General features: G+C 51.1%; 1 protein-coding gene across 1 annotated transcript in view; it reads right to left on the reverse strand.

Annotated features, from left to right (window-relative positions):
- The window catches only part of USF3 (upstream transcription factor family member 3), a 38,716-nt gene extending 16,509 nt beyond the window's left edge, over positions 1 to 22,207 (reverse strand). The window contains exons 1-5 of the mRNA XM_075334878.1: positions 22,108 to 22,207; positions 9,747 to 9,855; positions 3,951 to 4,026; positions 3,687 to 3,715; positions 2,997 to 3,079 (exon numbers count right to left, since the gene is read on the reverse strand). Coding sequence (XP_075190993.1) covers positions 2,997 to 3,079; positions 3,687 to 3,715; positions 3,951 to 3,997 — 159 coding nt within the window. The 5' untranslated portion in view covers positions 3,998 to 4,026; positions 9,747 to 9,855; positions 22,108 to 22,207. The remainder of the gene's footprint in view (positions 1 to 2,996; positions 3,080 to 3,686; positions 3,716 to 3,950; positions 4,027 to 9,746; positions 9,856 to 22,107) is intronic.
- Positions 22,208 to 22,474: the final 267 nt, after the last annotated feature.

The raw sequence follows: 22,474 nt of genomic DNA on the forward strand, positions 1-22,474 counted from the left end.
CACTCGTTAGTATAGTGATCAGTATCTCCGCCCATTACTCGTTAGTATAGTGGTCAGTATCTCCGCCTGTCACTCGTTAGTATAGTGGTCAGTATCTCCACCCATCACTTGTTAGTATAGTGGTCAGTATCTCCACCCATCACTCGTTAGTATAGTGGTCAGTATCTCCGCCCATCACTCGTTAGTATAGTGGTCAGTATCTCTACCCGTCACTCGTTAGTATAGTGGTCAGTATCTCCACCCATCACTCGTTAGTATAGTGGTCAGTATCTCCGCCCATCACTCGTTAGTACCGATCACTCCGTAGTACAGTGGTCAGTATCTCCGCCCATCACTCGTTAGTATAGTGGTCAGTATCTCCACCCGTCACTAGTTAGTATAGTGGTCAGTATCTCCACCCGTCACTCGTTAGTATAGTGGTCAGTATCTCCGCCTGTCACTCGGTAGTACAGCGGTCAGTATCTCCGCCCATTACTCGTTAGTATAGTGGTCAGTATCTCCACCTGTCACTCGTTAGTAAAGTCGTCAGTATCTCCACCCGTCACTCGTTAGTATAGTGGACAGTATCTCCGCCCATTACTCGTTAGTATAGTGGTCAGTATCTCCGCCTGTCACTCGGTAGTACAGCGGTCAGTATCTCCGCCCATTACTCGTTAGTATAGTGGTCAGTATCTCCACCCGTCACTCGTTAGTAAAGTGGTCAGTATCTCCACCCGTCACTCGTTAGTATAGCGGTCAGTATCTCCGCCCATCACTCGTTAGTATAGTGATCAGTATCTCCGCCCATTACTCGTTAGTATAGTGGTCAGTATCTCCGCCTGTCACTCGTTAGTATAGTGGTCAGTATCTCCACCCATCACTCGTTAGTATAGTGGTCAGTATCTCCACCCATCACTCGTTAGTATAGCGGTCAGTATCTCCGCCCATCACTCGTTAGTACCGATCACTCCGTAGTACAGTGGTCAATATCTCCGCCCATCACTCGTTAGTATAGTGGTCAGTATCTCCACCCGTCACTAGTTAGTATAGTGGTCAGTATCTCCACCCGTCACTCGTTAGTATAGTGGTCAGTATCTCCGCCTGTCACTCGGTAGTACAGCGGTCAGTATCTCCGCCCATTACTCGTTAGTATAGTGGTCAGTATCTCCACCTGTCACTCGTTAGTAAAGTGGTCAGTATCTCCACCCGTCACTCGTTAGTATAGCGGTCAGTATCTCCGCCCATTACTGGTTAGTATAGTGGTCAGTATCTCCGTCTGTCACTCGTTAGTATAGTGATCAGTATCTTCGCCCATTACTCGTTAGTATAGTGGTCAGTATCTCCACCCATCACTCGTTAGTATAGTGGTCAGTATCTCCACCCATCACTCGTTAGTATAGTGGTCAGTATCTCCGCCCATCACTCGTTAGTATAGTGATCAGTATCTCCGCCTGTCACTCGTTAGTATAGTGGTCAGTATCTCCACCCATCACTCGTTAGTATAGTGGTCAGTATCTCCACCCATCACTCGTTAGTATAGCGGTCAGTATCTCCGCCCATCACTCGTTAGTACCCATCACTCGGTAGTACAGTGGTCAGTATCTCCGCCCATCACTCTTTAGTATAGTGGTCAGTATCTCCGCCTGTCACTCGGTAGTACAGCGGTCAGTATCTCCGCCCATTACTCAGGTTAGTATAGTGGTCAGTATCTCCACCCGTCACTCGTTAGTAAAGTGGTCAGTATCTCCACCCGTCACTCGTTAGTATAGCGGTCAGTATCTCCGCCCATTACTCGTTAGTATAGTGGTCAGTATCTCCGCCTGTCACTCCTTAGAATAGTGGTCAGTATCTCCACCCATCACTCGTTAGTATAGTGGTCAGTATCTCTGCCCATCACTCGTTAGTATAGTGGTCAGTATCTCCGCCTGTCACTCGTTAGTATAGCGGTCAGTATCTCCGCCCATTACTCGTTAGTATAGTGATCAGTATCTCCGCCCATCACTCGTTAGTATAGTGGTCAGTATCTCCACCTGCCACTCGTTAGTATAGTGGTCAGTATCTCCACCTGTCATTCTTTGGTGCAGTGGTCAGAATCTCCGTCTATCACTCGTTAGTATAGTGGTCAGTATCTCCGCCTGTCACTCGTTAGTATAGTGGTCAGTATCTCCGCCCATCACTCCTTAGTATAGTGGTCAGTATCTCCGCCCATCACTCGTTAGTATAGTGGTCAGTATCTCCGCCCATTACTCGTTAGTATAGTGGTCAGTATCTCTGCCCATCACTCGTTAGTATAGTGGACAGTATCTCTGCCCATCACTCATTAGTATAGTGGTCAGTATCTCCGCCCATCACTCGTTAGTATAGTGGTCAGTATCTCCGCCCATCACTCGTTAGTATAGTGGACAGTATCTCCGCCCATCACTCATTAGTATAGTGGTCAGTATCTCCGCCCATCACTGGTTAGTATAGTGGTCAGTATCTCCGCCCATCACTCGTTAGTATAGTGGTCAGTATCTCCGCCCATCACTCGTTAGTATAGTGGTCAGTATCTCCGCCCATCACTCGTTAGTATAGTGGTCAGTATCTCCACCCATCACTCGTTAGTATAGTGGTCAGTATCTCCGCCCATCACTCGTTAGTATAGTGATCAGTATCTCCGCCCATCACTCGTTAGTATAGTGGTCAGTATCTCCGCCTGTCACTCGTTAGTATAGTGGTCAGTATCTCTGCCCATCACTCGTTAGTATAGTGATCAGTATCTCCGCCCATCACTCGTTAGTATAGTGGTCAGTATCTCCGCCTGTCTCTCGTTAGTATAGTGGTCAGTATCTCCGCCCATCACTCCTTAGTATAGTGATCAGTATCTCCGCCCATCACTCGTTAGTATAGTGGTCAGTATCTCTGCCCATCACTCGTTAGTATAGTGGTCAGTATCTCTGCCCATCACTCGTTAGTATAGTGGACAGTATCTCCGCCTGTCACGCAGCTCGATGAGAGAATCCCGCTGGATCACTTACCTGCTTCAGTGCGGCAGAGCACGGGATGAGGTCTCCGATTCGATTGATCCCAGAGTTTATTTTCTTCTTCCTATGTCTTTCCACTAAAATAAAAAAATGGCATAAATAAAATGAAGCTGCCGTCGTGTCTGCAGCAGATTTAGAGCTTTGTGACCCCCATAAATGTATTTTGGCCCTGAACAGTGGGATAGGATACTGACAAGTGAGCGGACGGGAACCTGACGGGAAGATAGAGCCCGGTCCTCCTCTTACCCCTGCACCTCCCCCACAATAGGGTCCTACAATCTCACCATGGCGGGAATTTGACCGGCTGTGAGAAGAGAGGTGGCAGCGGATCTGTGGATTTACTGTACGGGAATATCTGCTCGCATCACTCCGCTCACTAAGAGCCGGATCCTGCGGGGCACAGGGGAGTGGGGAGCGTTCATTTCGGTTCAGAGAGGCCCCGCACCTATTGGATATAAATATCTACAGCCTCTCTAACATGGAAGCATATTTTGTAGCGGTATTAAGGCCCATAATGTGATGGAGCCGCCTCCCCGCCGTCACCCCTCAATCTTACAGAAATGCCAAAAGGAAAAAAAGTGACCGATTCCAGGAGCGAAAGGCAAGATGACAACCAATACGAAGGCAACAACTGCTAAGCGGAAACCGCCCCTCGTCCCATTTTCGGATTGGGGCGTCTCTTACCCTCATTGTGGCTTTCACGGTTTTTCTTCCTAATGCAAAAAAAACAAAAACAAAAAGTAAATAAAAGACATCAGTCATTAATAATAAAATATCACAAGATGATGAGAACGCGGTGTAATAATGAGGATGAACGTTACACCGATCCCGCAGACGTGCACCGCGCTCCCCGAACTAACACTCTCTGCAACCGCACACTACAACCCCCAGTGTGCGGGACACCACCAAAGGGTCCGACACATCCCCTCCACTGAGGGGCGCTCTCACCTGTGCTTAGATTTGATAGGACTTGCATTCTGAGTCATCTCCGGCATCCTTATATCCAAGGACAAGAGACAAGACGCTGCGGGCGAAAAAGAGAAAATAATCACACAGACCAAACCCAACAAGACATAATATAAGGAAGCACTGACTGCACCAGTAGAATAGTGAGCGCAGCTCTGGAGTATAATACAGGAGGTAACTCAGGATCAGTAATGTACAGTGCCTTGTGAAAGTATTCGGCCCCCTTGAATTTTTCAACCTTTTCCCACATTTCAGGCTTCAAACAAAGATAAAAATTTTAATGTTATGGTGAAGAATCAACAACAAGTGGACACAATTGTGAAGGTGAACGAAATTTATTGCATATTTTAAACTTTTGTAAAAATAATCTGAAAATTGGGGCGTGCAATATTATTCATCCCCTTTACTTTCAGTCCAAAACTTTAACTATCTCAAGGAGCACTGTGCAAGCGATCATATTGGAATGTAAGGAGCATCATACCACTGCAAATCTACCAAGACCCGGCCGTCCATCCAAACTGTCATCTCACACAAGGAGAAGACTGATCAGAGATGCAGCCAAGAGGCCCATGATCCCTCTGGATGATCTGCAGAGATCTACAGCTGAGGTGGGAGAGTCTGTCCATAGGACAACAATCAGTCTACACTGCACAAATCTGGCTTTTATGGAAGAGTGGCAAGGAGAAAGCCATTTCTCAAAGATATCCATAAAAAGTGTTGTTTAAATTTTTCCACAAGCCACCTGGAGACACCAAACATGTGGAAGAAGGTGCTCTGCTCAGAGGAAACCAAAATCGAACTTTTTGGGTACAATGTCAAACGATATATTTGGAGTAAAAGCAACACAGCTCATCACCCTGAACACACCATCCCCACTGTCAAACATGGTGGAGGCAGCATCATGGTTTGGGCCTGCTTTGCTTCAGCAGGAACAGGGAAGATGGTTAAAATTGATGTGAAGATGGATGGAGCCATATACTAATATAACAATATAATATTTATTCATTTATATAGCTCTGTTAATTCCACAGCGCTTTTTTTTTTAAACATTACATTTTTATTAGAACATAAAATCATATTACAACATATATGTTTGAACAGTGATAATACTTCTTATCACAACTAGTTATTTGGAAAGAATGGGGAAGGGGGAGGGGTGATGACATTAGATTGAACCCGTGTGTTACCCGTAATGTTACATTTCTACATTCACAGTGTTTAACCTGATGGAGAGCCAGCTATCCCATTTTTTGAGGAATAGTGAAGTCTTGTTAGTGGAAGAGGCGATTATTTTCTCGGACAGACAGTTGTCATTGACCAGTGCTGTAATTTCGGCCAGTGATGAATGTGGCGACACAGACTTTTTCAATGTGTGTCGTGGGTTAAATTTTTTACATTAGCCAGACGTATTGTTCTTCTGTGTGGTAACTCATGCTTCTAAAGTATTGTTTCTACCAGACCCTTCTGAGCATCCATTGCAATGTAGTTGTGTATTGCTAATCTAATGTAAATTACCTTAGTAGCCATTGTCTAGTCTGTGACTTGCAGACTACATGTAGATATCCTCAGTCTTTCTATCCACATCATTTAAATGAACATTATCCATGCAGCTTGAAATTCATCCAAGAAGAGAAGCAACCTTGTACAACCAATCCGATAAGGGCACAGTATATCCTAAGGGAAGGCGCGGGCAATGAAAGGGGACTTCTTAGAGTCACCAGGGTTGATGGAAGTGGCATGATCCAGTCTAAGCTCTTAGGAGGTGGCTAGGGGATCAGAACCAGGATGCCTTGTGGACTCGGTCTAGGGACTTTGGCTCCGACTAGAGGATCACTTGGCTACATGGCTTCAATCTAGGGGCTCCGATTCCGATTGGAGACCATAGCCGCAGTCTAGGGATTTCGACTCCAGTTGCCAGGATTATATCACATCATCATACCAGAGACTACTTAAGGAAGAAACCCAGGTTGGGACAATTTGGTCACCTGGCTACAGACTTTGCAGACCTCAGCCAGCTTCCTAAATCTGGCGTTATTCCATTCTCGATGGGTGCCCGTCGAAAGCGGGGTGCTGCTGGATTGGAGTAAGTATCCCTGGAAGCTCTGAGGCACGGACATTCTAAATCCCTGGTAAGCCAACAGAAGGGTGAGATTCTGTTGCCGGTTATATTCTGTGGTTTTGCTGGTTATGTGCCATGTGCCGTTAATTGTTTGGGGATCCAATAAAGTCTTAATATTGTGATTCCCTCACCCTGTGTTGTCTGAGTAGTGTTCCGCCCACGGTTAAGGAGGTCGTGCGTTCAGTTGGGATGAGCCCTTGGCCACGCTTTCTTTCTAAAAGGTGGCTGGGCCAGAGGACGAGAGCACCCACTGACCCCCGTGTCTCCACAGGAGAGCACCCACTGACCCCCGTGTCTCCACTAGAGAGCACCCACTGACCCCCGTGTCTCCACAGGAGAGCACCCACTGACCCCCGTGTCTCCACAGGAGAGGACCCACTGACCCCCGCGTCTCCACAATGGACACTCCGGATTTCTCCAGTAACTCGCTATTTTGCTTTTGGTGGCTATGAGGACGTGCACCATCACTGTCTGGAACCCGTACGGGTCAACGGCGAGAAGAGCCTGTTCTTTAGCGATTTTCATCGCACCAGGTTGTGCAGCATTGTGAGGAGCGCAGAGGGTTGTGCAGCATTGTGAGGAGCGCAGAGAGCTGTGCAGCATTGTGAGGAGCGCAGAGGACTGTGCAGCATTGTGAGGAGCGCAGAGGACTGTGCAGCATTGTGAGGAGCGCAGAGGGCTGTGCAGCATTGTGAGGAGCGCAGAGGGCTGTGCAGCATTGTGAGGAGCGCAGAGGGCTGTGCAGCATTGTGAGGAGCGCAGAGGGCTGTGCAGCATTTTGAGGAGCGCAGAGGGCTGTGCAGCATTTTGAGGAGCGCAGAAGGTTGTGCAGCATTGTGAGGAGCGCCGAGGGCTGTGCAGCATTGTGAGGAGCGCAGAGGTTTGTGCAGCATTGTGAGGAGCGCAGAGGGCTGTGCAGCATTGTGAGGAGCGCAGAGGGCTGTGCAGCATTGTGAGGAGCGCAGAGGGCTGTGCAGCATTGTGAGGAGCGCAGAGGGCTGTGCAGCATTGTGAGGAGCGCAGAGGGCTGTGCAGCATTGTGAGGAGCGCAGAGGGCTGTGCAGCATTGTGAGGAGCGCAGAGGGCTGTGCAGCATTGTGAGGAGCGCAGAGGGCTGTGCAGCATTGTGAGGAGCGCAGAGGGCTGTGCAGCATTGTGAGGAGCGCAGAGGGCTGTGCAGCATTGTGAGGAGCGCAGAGGGCTGTGCAGCATTGTGAGGAGCGCAGAGGGCTGTGCAACATTGTGAGGAGCGCAGAGGGCTGTGCAGCATTGTGAGGAGCGCAGAGGGCTGTGCAGCATTTTGAGGAGCGCAGAGGGCTGTGCAGCATTTTGAGGAGCGCAGAAGGTTGTGCAGCATTGTGAGGAGCGCCGAGGGCTGTGCAGCATTGTGAGGAGCGCAGAGGTTTGTGCAGCATTGTGAGGAGCGCAGAGGGCTGTGCAGCATTGTGAGGAGCGCAGAGGGCTGTGCAGCATTGTGAGGAGCGCAGAGGGCTGTGCAGCATTGTGAGGAGCGCAGAGGGCTGTGCAGCATTGTGAGGAGCGCAGAGGGCTGTGCAGCATTGTGAGGAGCGCAGAGGGCTGTGCAGCATTGTGAGGAGCGCAGAGGGTTGTACAGCATTGTGAGGAGCGCAGAGGGTTGTGAGAAGATCATTTCTCTCTTTTCATGTAAGAAGTGTCTTATTTGTAAATATTTATAGAAGTCTTTATATGGGATATGATATTTCTGTGTAAGTGCAGTGAAGGGAGACAGTGTCTCTCCCTCATACAGGTCTCCAATCATTGTGATCCCCAGGGGTTTCCAGGTCTGGATCTGGAGGTCTGGGATGCAGAGAGCACCACCTTTATAGAGCTCAGCTTATCAGTCAGTACACCCCACAGTACTTTACATAGAATGGCAACACTGTCCCCATTGGAGCGCACAATCTAGGTTCCCTATCAGTATCTTTTTGGGGAGGAAACCGGAGAGTCTGGAGGAAACCCACACAAACAAGGGGAGAACATACAAACTCCTTGCAGATGGTGTCCTTAGTGGGATTTGAACCCAGGACCCCATACTTGAAGAAAACCTGTTGGAGTCTGCAAAAGACCTGAGACTGGGACGAAGATTTCTCTCCAACAAGACAATGATCCCAAACATAAAGCAAACTCTACAATGGAATGGTTCACAAATAACCGTATCCAGGTGTTAGAATGGCCAAGTCACAGTCCAGACCTGAACCCAATCGAGAATCTGTGGAAAGAGCTGAAAACTGCTGTTCACAAACGCCTCCATCCAACCTCACTCAGCTCCAGCTGTTTACAAAGGAAGAATGGGCGAGAATTTCTCCTCTCCATGTGCAAAACCGATAGACACATACCCCAAGAGACTGCAGCTGTAATCGCAGCAAAAGGGGGCGCTACAAAGGATTCACTTACAGGGGATGAATAATATTGCATGCACCAATTTTCAGGGTTTTGTTTTTTTTAAAAAAAAGTTTCAAATAAGCAATAAATTTCCTTCATCTTCACAATTGTGTCCACTTGTTGTTGATTCTTCACCAGAACATTCACATTTTATCTTTATGTTTGACGCCTGAAATGTGGGAAAGGGTTGAAAAATTCAAGGGGGCGAATACCTTCACAAGGCACTATATATGCATAGTGAGTGCACCAGCAGAATAGTGAGTGCAGCTCTGGAGTATAATACAGGAGGTAACTCAGGATCAGTAATGTAATGCATGAACACATTGACTGCACCAGCAGAATAGTGAGTCCAGCTCGGGAGTATAATACAGGAGGTAACTCAGGATAAGAAATGTAATGTATATACACAGTGACTGCACCCGCAGAATAGTGAGTGCAGCTCTGGGGTATAATACCGGAGGTAACTCAGGATCAGTAATGTAATTTACACAGTGACTGCACCAGCAGAATAGTGAGTGCAGCTCTGGGGTATAATACCGGAGGTAACTCAGGATCAGTAATGTAATGTATGAACACAGTGACTGCACCAGCAGAATAGCGAGTGCAGCTCTGGAGTATAATACCAGAGGTAACTCAGGATCAGTAATGTAATTTACACAGTGACTGCACCAGCAGAATAGTGAGTGCAGCTCTGGGGTATAATACCGGAGGTAACTCAGGATCAGTAATGTAATGTATGTACACAGTGACTGACCAGCAGAATAGTGAGTGCAGCTCTGGAGTATAATACAGCACATACATGACCTCTCTGATCTGTGAAGTGATCTCAGATTGCAGTGTTAGGGTGTGTGTGTGTGTGTGTGTGTGTGTGTGTGTGTGTGTGTGTGTGTGTGTGTGTGTGTGTGTGTGTGTGTGTGTGTGCGTGCAAACAGTGGGTATTTTTACGCTGCGTTTTTGGCTGCATTTCAATGCGTTTTTGATCACTGCATTTTGCTGTGTTTTTCCAATGTATTGCATGGGTGAAAAACGCAGGAAAGACTTGACATTTTTTTTTTTTTTTAAGCTAAAAAAAATGGACAAGTTGTGTGGACAGCGAAAAAGAAAACTCAGGCTTTGCTGGAGAAGCAAAGTCATACAGTTTTGAGCCGAAAAAACGCACAAAAATCCATCAGAAAATGCCGCAAAAAACGCTCAGTGCGCACATAGCCTTAGTGTTCCTCTCTCCTCGGCCGCACGTTGCACAGTGACGTCCTCACCTCTAGGCTTGGACGTGTCACGGTCTCACTCCGGCTTCGCCGTCCTCCTCTCCGTCTCCTCCGGCTTCTCGTAGCAGACAAGTCTTCTCATCCCTCATCCTCCTGAGCACTAAGAGGAAAGAACCAAAATATCAGCAAACAAAGGGGCCCGGCGGCGACCGCTGCTGCCAACGTCCCGGGAACTCTACAAGATTTGTGGATGATCGGATTGTTATGTCCTATGTGACGTCCTGGACTTTCAGCGCACGGTATCGATCCAGCGAGACTGATACACACGGCTCAGCACGCAGGTTTTCGGGGGTTTTATCTGCAGCTTTACAAGCTCTAGCGTTTTACTCAGTTTACAGCAGGGAGGTATCGCTGCGATCGTCCCGATATGTAAAACGTTACCGGATTATTTACAATGATGTATAAAAGACCCCGTGCCCCCCGCCCAAATACCACCCCACCTGATAGCGCCTGCAGGCATTGTGCATGTCGCGTGTCCCCGCAACAAGCAGCCAATACTGAGACAGAAGGAAGGTAAACTGTCACAAGATAGTCGGAACATATATTTTTAGTCCCTATGTGCAAAGTCTGATTATATATATATATAAAAAAGACCCGTCACTAGGTGAAAATGTCACCTGACTTATTTTATTCCAGCTGCTCCTCTGGTAATGCCAGTTTTTGTTTTAGTAAAATCAGCGGTACGAACACAGAGATATGAGCCTTTTTATTTAGCAACAATTTTACAGACAGGCGGAGCTTACTGGGTTCCTCGGGGGCGTGTCTCAGCTGCTCCACAATATTACCCTGTGAGACCCGCCCCCTAGGTAACTCTGGACGTTAGCGCTGAATAAAAAGGTCAATGTCCATTATTGTACAGGTGTGATGGGTGGCGTCGGGTGTGGTCATCACACCCGACGCCGCCCATCACACCTGTACAATAATGGTCATTACACCCGACGCCACCCATCACACCTGTACAATAATGGTCATCACACCCGACGACGCCCACCACACCTGTACAATAATGGTCATTACACCCGACGACGCCCATCACACCTGTACAATAATGGTCATTACACCCGACGCCACCCATCACACCTGTACAATAATGGTCATTACACCCGACGCCCCCCATCACACCAGTACAATAATGGTCATTACATCCGACGCCCCCCATCACACCTGTACAATAATGGTCATTACACCCGACGCCCCCCATCACACCTGTACAATAATGGTCATTACACCCGACACCGCCCATCACACCTGTACAATAATGGTCATTACACCCAACGCCAATCACACCTGTACAGAAGAATACCCCCATCACACCTGTACAGTAATAATCCCCCCCAGGTCACCCCCCTCACACCTGTACAGTAATAATAATCCCCCCAGTCAGCCCCTCACATCTGTACAGTAATAATCCCCCGGTCACCTCCTCACACCTGTACAGTAATAATCCCCCGGTCACCTCCTCACATCTGTACAGTAATAATCCCCCCAGTCAGCCCCTCACATCTGTACAGTAATAATCCCCCGGTCACCTCCTCACACCTGTACAGTAATAATCCCCCGGTCACCTCCTCACACCTGTACAGTAAAAATCCCCCCGGTCACCTCCTCACAGCTGTACAGTAATAATCCCCTGGTCACCTCCTCACACCTGTACAGTAATAATCCCCCGGTCACCTCCTCACACCTGTACAGTAATAATCCCCCCCGGTCACCTCCTCACACCTGTACAGTAATAATCCCCCCCGGTCACCCCCCTCACACCTGTACAGTAATAATTCCCCCAGTCAGCCCCTCACATCTGTACAGTAATAATCCCCCGGTCACCTCCTCACACCTTTACAGTAATAATCCCCCGGTCACCTCCTCACACCTGTACAGTAAAAATCCCCCCCGGTCACCTCCTCACAGCTGTACAGTAATAATCCCCTGGTCACCTCCTCACACCTGTACAGTAATAATCCCCCGGTCACCTCCTCACACCTGTACAGTAATAATCCCCCCCGGTCACCCCCCTCACATCTGTACAGTAAAAATCCCCCGGTCACCTCCTTAAACCTGTACCGTAATAATAATCCACCGGTCACCCCCCTCACACCTGTACAGTAATAATCCCCCGGTCACCTCCTCACACCTGTACAGTAATAATCCCCCGCGGTCACCCCCCTCACATCTGTACAGTAATAATCTCCCGGTCACCTCCTTAAACCTGTACAGTAATAATCCCCCGGTCACCCCCCTCACACCTGTACAGTAATAATCCCCCCGGTCACCCCCTCACCTGTACAGTAATAATCCCCCAGTCATCCCCTCACACCTGTACAGTAATAATCCCCCGGTCACCCCCTCACACCTGTACAGTAATAATCCCCCCGGTCACCCCCTCACACGTGTACAGTAATAATCCCCCCGGTCACCCCCTCACACCTGTACAGTAATAATAATCCCCCCCAGTCACCCCCCTCACACCTGTACAGTAATAATCCCCCCGGTCACCCCCTCACACCTGTACAGTAATAATAATCCCCCTGGTCACCCCCTCACACCTGTACAGTAATAATCCCCCCTCACACCTGTACAGTAATAATAATCCCCCGGTCACCCCCTCACACCTGTACAGTAAAAATAATCCCCCCGGTCACCCCCCCTCACACCTGTACAGTAATAATCCCCGTCACCTCCTCACACCTGTATCGTAATAATCCCCCGGTCACCCACTCACACCTGTACAGTAATAATCCCCGTCACCTCCTCACCTGTACAGTAATAATAATCCCCCCGGTCACCCCCCCACACCTGTACAGTAATAATAATCCCCCGTCACCCCCTCACACCTGTACAGTAATAATAATCCCCCCGCGACGCCCATCACACCTGTACAATAATGGTCATTACACCCGACGCCACCCATCACACCTGTACAATAATGGTCCATCACACCCGACGACGCCCACCCACCTGTACAATAATGGTCATTACACCCGACGACGCCCATCACACCTGTACAATAATGGTCATTACACCCGACGCCACCCATCACACCTGTACAATAATGGTCATTACACCCGACGCCCCCCATCACACCAGTACAATAATGGTCATTACATCCGACGCCCCCCATCACACCTGTACAATAATGGTCATTACACCCGACACCGCCCATCACACCTGTACAATAATGGTCATTACACCCGACACCGCCCATCACACCTGTACAATAATGGTCATTACACCCGACACCGCCCATCACACCTGTACAATAATGGTCATTACACCCAACGCCAATCACACTGTACAGAAGAATACCCCATCACACCTGTACAGTAATAATCCCCCCCAGGTCACCCCCCTCACACCTGTACAGTAATAATAATCCCCCCAGTCAGCCCCTCACATCTGTACAGTAATAATCCCCCGGTCACCTCCTCACACCTGTACAGTAATAATCCCCCGGTCACCTCCTCACACCTGTACAGTAATAATCCCCCCAGTCAGCCCCTCACATCTGTACAGTAATAATCCCCGGTCACCTCCTCACACCTGTACAGTAATAATCCCCCGGTCACCTCCTCACACCTGTACAGTAAAAATCCCCCCGGTCACCTCCTCACAGCTGTACAGTAATAATCCCCTGGTCACCTCCTCACACCTGTACAGTAATAATCCCCCGGTCACCTCCTCACACCTGTACAGTAATAATCCCCCCGGTCACCTCCTCACACCTGTACAGTAATAATCCCCCCCGGGTCACCCCCCTCACACCTGTACAGTAATAATTCCCCAGTCAGCCCCTCACATCTGTACAGTAATAATCCCCCGGTCACCTCCTCACACCTTTACAGTAATAATCCCCCGGTCACCTCCTCACACCTGTACAGTAAAAATCCCCCCCGGTCACCTCCTCACAGCTGTACAGTAATAATCCCCCGGTCACCTCCTCACACCTGTACAGTAATAATCCCCCGGTCACCTCCTCACACCTGTACAGTAATAATCCCCCGGTCACCTCCTCACACCTGTACAGTAATAATCCCCCCGGTCACCCCCCTCACATCTGTACAGTAAAAATCCCCTGGTCACCTCCTTAAACCTGTACCGTAATAATTAATCCACCGGTCACCCCCCTCACACCTGTACAGTAATAATCCCCCGGTCACCTCCTCACACCTGTACAGTAATAATCCCCCCCGGTCACCCCCCTCACATCTGTACAGTAATAATCTCCCGGTCACCTCCTTAAACCTGTACAGTAATAATCCCCCGGTCACCCCCCTCACACCTGTACAGTAATAATCCCCCCGGTCACCCCCTCACCTGCACAGTAATAATCCCCCAGTCATCCCCTCACACCTGTACAGTAATAATCCCCCGGTCACCCCCTCACACCTGTACAGTAATAATCCCCCCGGTCACCCCCTCACACGTGTACAGTAATAATCCCCCGGTCACCCCCTCACACCTGTACAGTAATAATAATCCCCCCCAGTCACCCCCCTCACACCTGTACAGTAATAATCCCCCGGTCACCCCCTCACACCTGTACAGTAATAATAATCCCCCTGGTCACCCCCTCACACCTGTACAGTAATAATCCCCCCTCACACCTGTACAGTAATAATAATCCCCCGGTCACCCCCTCACACCTGTACAGTAAAAATAATCCCCCCGGTCACCCCCCCTCACACCTGTACAGTAATAATCCCCGTCACCTCCTCACACCTGTATCGTAATAATCCCCCCGGTCACCCACTCACACCTGTACAGTAATAATCCCCCGTCACCTCCTCACCTGTACAGTAATAATAATCCCCCCGGTCACCCCCCACACCTGTACAGTAATAATAATCCCCCGTCACCCCCCTCACACCTGTACAGTAATAATAATCCCCCCGGTCACCGCCCTCACACCTGTACAGTAATAATCCCCCGATCACCCACTCACACCTGTACAGTAATAATCCCCCGTCACCCCCCCACACCTGTACAGTAATAACCCCCCTCACACTGTACAGTAATAATTCCCCCCCTCACACCTGTACAGTAATAATCCCCCAGTCACCCCCCTCACACCTGTACAGTAATAATCCCCCTCACACCTGTACAGTAATAATAATCCCCCGGTCACCCCCTCACACCTGAACAGTAATAATCCCCCGGTCACCTCCTCACACCTGTACAGTAATAATCCCCCCCGGTCACCCCCCTCACATCTGTACAGTAATAATCTCCCGGTCACCTCCTTAAACCTGTACAGTAATAATCCCCGGTCACCCCCTCACCTGTACAGTAATAATCCCCCCGGTCACCCCCTCACCTGTACAGTAATAATCCCCCAGTCATCCCTCACACCTGTACAGTAATAATCCCCGGTCACCCCTCACACCTGTACAGTAATAATCCCCCCGGTCACCCCCTCACACGTGTACAGTAATAATCCCCCCGGTCACCCCCTCACACCTGTACAGTAATAATAATCCCCCCCAGTCACCCCCCTCACACCTGTACAGTAATAATCCCCCTCACACCTGTACAGTAATAATAATCCCCCCGGTCACCCCCTCACACCTGTACAGTAAAAATAATCCCCCCGGTCACCCCCCCCTCACACCTGTACAGTAATAATCCCCGTCACCTCCTCACACCTGTATCGTAATAATCCCCCCGGTCACCCACTCACACCTGTACAGTAATAATCCCCCGTCACCTCCTCACCTGTACAGTAATAATAATCCCCCCGGTCACCCCCCCACACCTGTACAGTAATAATAATCCCCCGTCACCCCTCACACCTGTACAGTAATAATAATCCCCCCGGTCACCCCCTCACACCTGTACAGTAATAATCCCCCCGATCACCCACTCACACCTGTACAGTAATAATCCCCCGTCACCCCCCCCACACCTGTACAGTAATAACCCCCCTCACACCTGTACAGTAATAATTCCCCCCCCTCACACCTGTACAGTAATAATCCCCCAGTCACCCCCCTCACACCTGTACAGTAATAATCCCCCTCACACCTGTACAGTAATAATAATCCCCCGGTCACCCCCTCACACCTGAACAGTAATAATCCCCCTCACACCTGTATCAGTAATAATAATCCCCCCAGTCACCCCCCTTACACCTGTACAGTAATAATCCTCCCGGTCACCCCCTCACACCTGTACAGTAATAATCCTCCCGGTCACCTCCCTCACACCTGTACAGTAATAATCCTCCCGGTCACCCCCCTCACACCTGTACAGTAATAATCCCCCGTCACCCCCCTCACACCTGTACAGTAATAATCCTCCCGGTCACCCCCCTCACACCTGTACAGTAATAATCCCCCCTGTCACCCCCCTCACACCTGTACAGTAATAATCCTCCCGGTCACCCCCCTCACACCTGTACAGTAATAATCCCCCCCGGTCACCCCCCTCACACCTGTACAGTAATAATCCTGTACAGTAATAATCCTCCCTGTCACCCCCCTCACCTGTACAGTAATAATCCTCCCGGTCACCCCCCTCACACCTATATAGTAATAATAATCCCCCCCGGTTACCCCCCTCACACCTGTACAGTAATAATCCCCCCGGTCAGCCCCCTCACACCTGTACAGTAATAATCCCCCCCGGTCACCCCCCTCACACCTGTACAGTAATAATCCCCCCGGTCACCTCCCTCACACCTGTACAGTAATAATCCCCCCCGGTCACCCCCTCACCTGTACAGTAATAATAATCCCCCCCCGGTCACCCCCTCACACCTGTACAGTAATAATCCTCCCGGTCACCCCCCTCACACCTGTACAGTAATAATCCTCCCGGTCACCCCCCTCACACCTGTACAGTAATAATAATCCCCCCCGGTCACCCCCCTCACACCTGTACAGTAATAATCCCCCCGGTCACCCCCCTCACTCCTGTACAGTAATAATAATCCCCCCCGGTCACCCCCTCACCTGCACAGTAATAATAATCCCCCCCGGTCACCCCCTCACACCTGTACAGTAATAATAATCCCCCCCGGTCACCCCCTCACACCTGTACAGTAATAATAATCTCCCCCGGTCACCCCCTCACACCTGTACAGTAATAATCCCCCTCACACCTGTACAGTAATAATCCCCCCAGTCACCCCCCTCACACCTGTACAGTAATAATCCCCCCGGTCACCCCCTCACACCTGTACAGTAATAATCCTCCCGGTCACCCCCCTCACACCTGTACAGTAATAATCCTCCCGGTCACCCCCCTCACACCTATACAGTAATAATCCCCCCCGGTCACCCCCTCACACCTGTACAGTAATAATCCCCCCGGTCACCCCCCTCACACCTGTACAGTAATAATCCCCCCGGTCACCCCCCTCACACCTGTACAGTAATAATAATCCCCCCGGTCATCCCCTCACACCTGTACAGTAATAATAATCCCCCCCCCGGTCACCCCCTCACACCTGTACAGTAATAATCCTCCCGGTCACCTTCCTCACCTGTACAGTAATAATCCTCCCGGTCACCCCCCTCACACGTACAGTAATAATCCTCCCGGTCACCCCCCTCACACCTATACAGTAATAATCCCCCCCGGTTACCCCCCTCACACCTGTACAGTAATAATCCCCCCGGTCACCCCCCTCACACCTGTACAGTAATAATCCCCCCCGGTCACCCCCTCACACCTGTACAGTAATAATAATCCCCCCCGGTCACCCCCTCACCTGTACAGTAATAATAATCCCCCCCGGTCACCCCCTCACACCTGTACAGTAATAATCCTCCCGGTCACCCCCTCACACCTGTACAGTAATAATCCCCCCCGGTCACCCCCTCACACCTGTACAGTAATAATAATCCCCCCCGGTTACCCCCCTCACACCTGTACAGTAATAATCCCCCCGGTCACCCCCCTCACACCTGTACAGTAATAATCCCCCCCCCGGTCACCCCCTCACACCTGTACAGTAATAATAATCCCCCCGGTCACCCCCTCACCTGTACAGTAATAATAATCCCCCCCCGGTCACCCCCTCACACCTGTACAGTAATAATAATCCCCCCCGGTCACCCCCTCACACCTGTACAGTAATAATCCTCCCGGTCACCCCCCTCACACCTATACAGTAATAATCCCCCCCGGTCACCCCCTCACACCTGTACAGTAATAATCCCCCCGGTCACCCCCCTCACACCTGTACAGTAATAATCCCCCCGGTCACCCCCCTCACACCTGTACAGTAATAATCCCCCCGGTCACCCCCCTCAAACCTGTACAGTAATAATAATCCCCCCGGTCATCCCCTCACACCTGTACAGTAATAATAATCCCCCCCCCGGTCACCCCCTCACACCTGTACAGTAATAATCCTCCCGGTCACCCCCCTCACACCTGTACAGTAATAATCCCCCCGGTCACCCCCCTCACACCTGTACAGTAATAATAATCCCCCCGGTCATCCCCTCACACCTGTACAGTAATAATAATCCCCCCCGGTCACCCCCCCACACCTGTACAGTAATAATCCTCCCGGTCACCCCCCTCACACCTATACAGTAATAATCCCCCCCGGTCACCCCCTCACACCTGTACAGTAATAATCCCCCCGGTCTCCCCCCTCACACCTGTACAGTAATAATCCCCCCGGTCACCCCCCTCACACCTGTACAGTAATAATCCCCCCGGTCATCCCCTCACACCTGTACAGTAATAATAATCCCCCCGGTCACCCCCTCACACCTGTACAGTAATAATCCTCCCGGTCACCCCCTCACACCTGTACAGTAATAATCCCCCGGTCACCCCCCTCACACCTGTACAGTAATAATCCCCCCGGTCATCCCCTCACACCTGTACAGTAATAATAATCCCCCCCGGTCACCCCCCTCACACCTGTACAGTAATAATCCCCCCGGTCACCCCCCTCACACCTGTACAGTAATCCCCCCGGTCATCCCCTCACACCTGTACAGTAATAATCCCCCCGGTCACCTCCCTCACACCTGTACAGTAATCCCCCCGGTCACCCCCCTCACACCTGTACAGTAATAATAATCCCCCCCGGTCACCCCCTCACACCTGTACAGTAATAATCCCCCCGGTCACCCCCTCACACCTGTACAGTAATAATCCCCCCGGTCACCCCCTCACACCTGTACAGTAATAATCCCCCCGGTCACCCCCTCACACCTGTACAGTAATAATCCCCCCGGTCACCCCCTCACACCTGTACAGTAATAATCCCCCCGGTCACCCCCTCACACCTGTACAGTAATCCCCCCGGTCACCCCCCTCACACCTGTACAGTAATAATCCCCCGGTCACCCCCCTCACACCTGTACAGTAAATCCCCCCGGTCATCCCCTCACACCTGTACAGTAATAATAATCCCCCCGGTCACCCCCTCACACCTGTACAGTAATAATCCTCCCGGTCACCCTCCTCACACCTGTACAGTAATAATCCCCCCCGGTCACCCCCCTCACACCTGTACAGTAATAATCCCCCCGGTCACCCCCTCACACCTGCACAGTAATCCCCCCGGTCACCCCCTCACACCTGTACAGTAATAATCCCCCCGGTCACCCCCCTCACACCTGTACAGTAATAATCCTCCCGGTCACCCCCCTCACACCTATACAGTAATAATCCCCCCCGGTTACCCCCCTCACACCTGTACAGTAATAATCCCCCCGGTCACCCCCCTCACACCTGTACAGTAATAATCCCCCCCGGTCACCCCCTCACACCTGTACAGTAATAATAATCCCCCCCGGTTACCCCCCTCACACCTGTACAGTAATAATCCCCCCGGTCACCCCCCTCACACCTGTACAGTAATAATCCCCCCCCCGGTCACCCCCTCACACCTGTACAGTAATAATAATCCCCCCGGTCACCCCCCTCACCTGTACAGTAATAATAATCCCCCCCCGTCACCCCCTCACACCTGTACAGTAATAATAATCCCCCCCGGTCACCCCCTCACCTGTACAGTAATAATAATCCCCCCCGGTCACCCCCTCACACCTGTACAGTAATAATCCTCCCGGTCACCCCCCTCACACCTATACAGTAATAATCCCCCCCGGTCACCCCCTCACACCTGTACAGTAATAATCCCCCCGGTCACCCCCCTCACACCTGTACAGTAATAATCCCCCCGGTCACCCCCCTCACACCTGTACAGTAATAATCCCCCCGGTCACCCCCCTCAAACCTGTACAGTAATAATAATCCCCCCGGTCATCCCCTCACACCTGTACAGTAATAATAATCCCCCCCCCCGGTCACCCCCTCACACCTGTACAGTAATAATCCTCCCGGTCACCCCCCTCACACCTGTACAGTAATAATCCCCCCGGTCACCCCCCTCACACCTGTACAGTAATAATAATCCCCCCGGTCATCCCCTCACACCTGTACAGTAATAATAATCCCCCCCGGTCACCCCCCCACACCTGTACAGTAATAATCCTCCCGGTCACCCCCCTCACACCTATACAGTAATAATCCCCCCCGGTCACCCCCCTCACACCTGTACAGTAATAATCCCCCCGGTCTCCCCCCTCACACCTGTACAGTAATAATCCCCCCGGTCACCCCCCTCACACCTGTACAGTAATAATCCCCCGGTCATCCCCTCACACCTGTACAGTAATAATAATCCCCCCGGTCACCCCCTCACACCTGTACAGTAATAATCCTCCCGGTCACCCCCTCACACCTGTACAGTAATAATCCCCCGGTCACCCCCCTCACACCTGTACAGTAATAATCCCCCCGGTCATCCCCTCACACCTGTACAGTAATAATAATCCCCCCCGGTCACCCCCCTCACACCTGTACAGTAATAATCCCCCCGGTCACCCCCCTCACACCTGTACAGTAATCCCCCCGGTCATCCCCTCACACCTGTACAGTAATAATCCCCCCGGTCACCTCCCTCACACCTGTACAGTAATCCCCCGGTCACCCCCCTCACACCTGTACAGTAATAATAATCCCCCCCCGGTCACCCCCCTCACACCTGTACAGTAATAATAATCCCCCCGGTCACCCCCTCACACCTGTACAGTAATAATCCTCCCGGTCACCCTCCTCACACCTGTACAGTAATAATCCCCCCGGTCACCCCCCTCACACCTGTACAGTAATAATCCCCCCGGTCACCCCCTCACACCTGTACAGTAATAATAATCCCCCCGGTCACCCCCCTCACACCTGTACAGTAATAATCCTCCCGGTCACCCTCCTCACACCTGTACAGTAATAATCCCCCCGGTCACCCCCCTCACACCTGTACAGTAATAATCCCCCGGTCACCCCCCTCACACCTGTACAGTAATCCCCCGGTCACCCCCCTCACACCTGTACAGTAATAATCCCCCGGTCACCCCCCTCACACCTGTACAGTAATAATCCCCCCGGTCACCCCCCTCACACCTGTACAGTAATAATCCCCCGGTCACCCCCTCACACCTGTACAGTAATCCTCCCGGTCACTCCCCTCACACCTGTACAGTAATAATAATCCCCCTGGTCACCCCCCTCACACCTGTACAGTAATAATCCCCCGGTCACCCCCTCACACCTGTACAGTAATAATCCCCCGGTCACCCCCCCTCACACCTGTACAGTAATAATAATCCCCCCCCGGTCACCCCCCTCACACCTGTACAGTAATAATAATCCCCCCCCGGTCACCCCCCTCACACCTGTACAGTAATAATAATCCCCCCCGGTCACCCCCTCACACCTGTACAGTAATAATCCCCCCCGGTCACCCCCCTCACACCTGTACAGTAATAATCCCCCCCGGTCACCCCCCTCACACCTGTACAGTAATAATCCCCCCGGTCACCCCCCTCACACCTGTACAGTAATAATCCCCCCGGTCACCCCCCTCACACCTGTACAGTAATAATCCCCCCGGTCACCCCCTCACACCTGTACAGTAATAATAATCCCCCCCGGTCACCCCCCTCACACCTGTACAGTAATAATCCCCCCGGTCACCCCCTCACACCTGTACAGTAATAATAATCCCCCCCGGTCACCCCCCTCACACCTGTACAGTAATAATAATCCCCCCTGTCACCCCCCTCACACCTGTACAGTAATAATCCCCCCGGTCACCCCCCTCACACCTGTACAGTAATAATAATCCCCCCGGTCACCCCCCTCACACCTGTACAGTAATAATCCCCCCGGTCACCCCCCTCACACCTGTACAGTAATAATCCCCCCTCCACCAATCCTCTCGGGCTCTGCAGGATTCGGGGTGCCTCTTACTGTATCTCCCCCTCGTCTGGCACTGACCCCAGTGCACAGCGGCCGTTCCCCGCCCCGGGGGCCGCGCTCTCACCTCCGCTCCCGCCGCTCGTCTCCTCCCCCGGGCCGGTCCCCGGTGGGGTCTCCAGACCCCGAAACAGCCCCTGCCGGCCAACCAAACCCGAACTGTACAGCGAGACCTAGAGCCCTACTGAACCATCAGCCAATCACCGCTCACCGAGCGCATCCAATAACCAATAGACACGCGCTCTCCATGATGGACGTTTCTTTTGTGTAATGGGCGCGGAGAGAGAAGTCGTGGGGGCGGGAATATTAGATGATTGGTTTTAAGGCAGCAAAATCCAGGAAGTGTCTGCGGTCGCTGCTTTTTGATTGACAAACCTAACGACCAATAAGGAAAAGGGGGCGGGGTTGCACTTAAAGGGCACTTGCTCTTTTAA

The sequence above is a fragment of the Anomaloglossus baeobatrachus genome, chromosome 2, assembly GCF_048569485.1.
Source record: "Anomaloglossus baeobatrachus isolate aAnoBae1 chromosome 2, aAnoBae1.hap1, whole genome shotgun sequence".
Taxonomy (NCBI): domain Eukaryota; kingdom Metazoa; phylum Chordata; class Amphibia; order Anura; family Aromobatidae; genus Anomaloglossus; species Anomaloglossus baeobatrachus.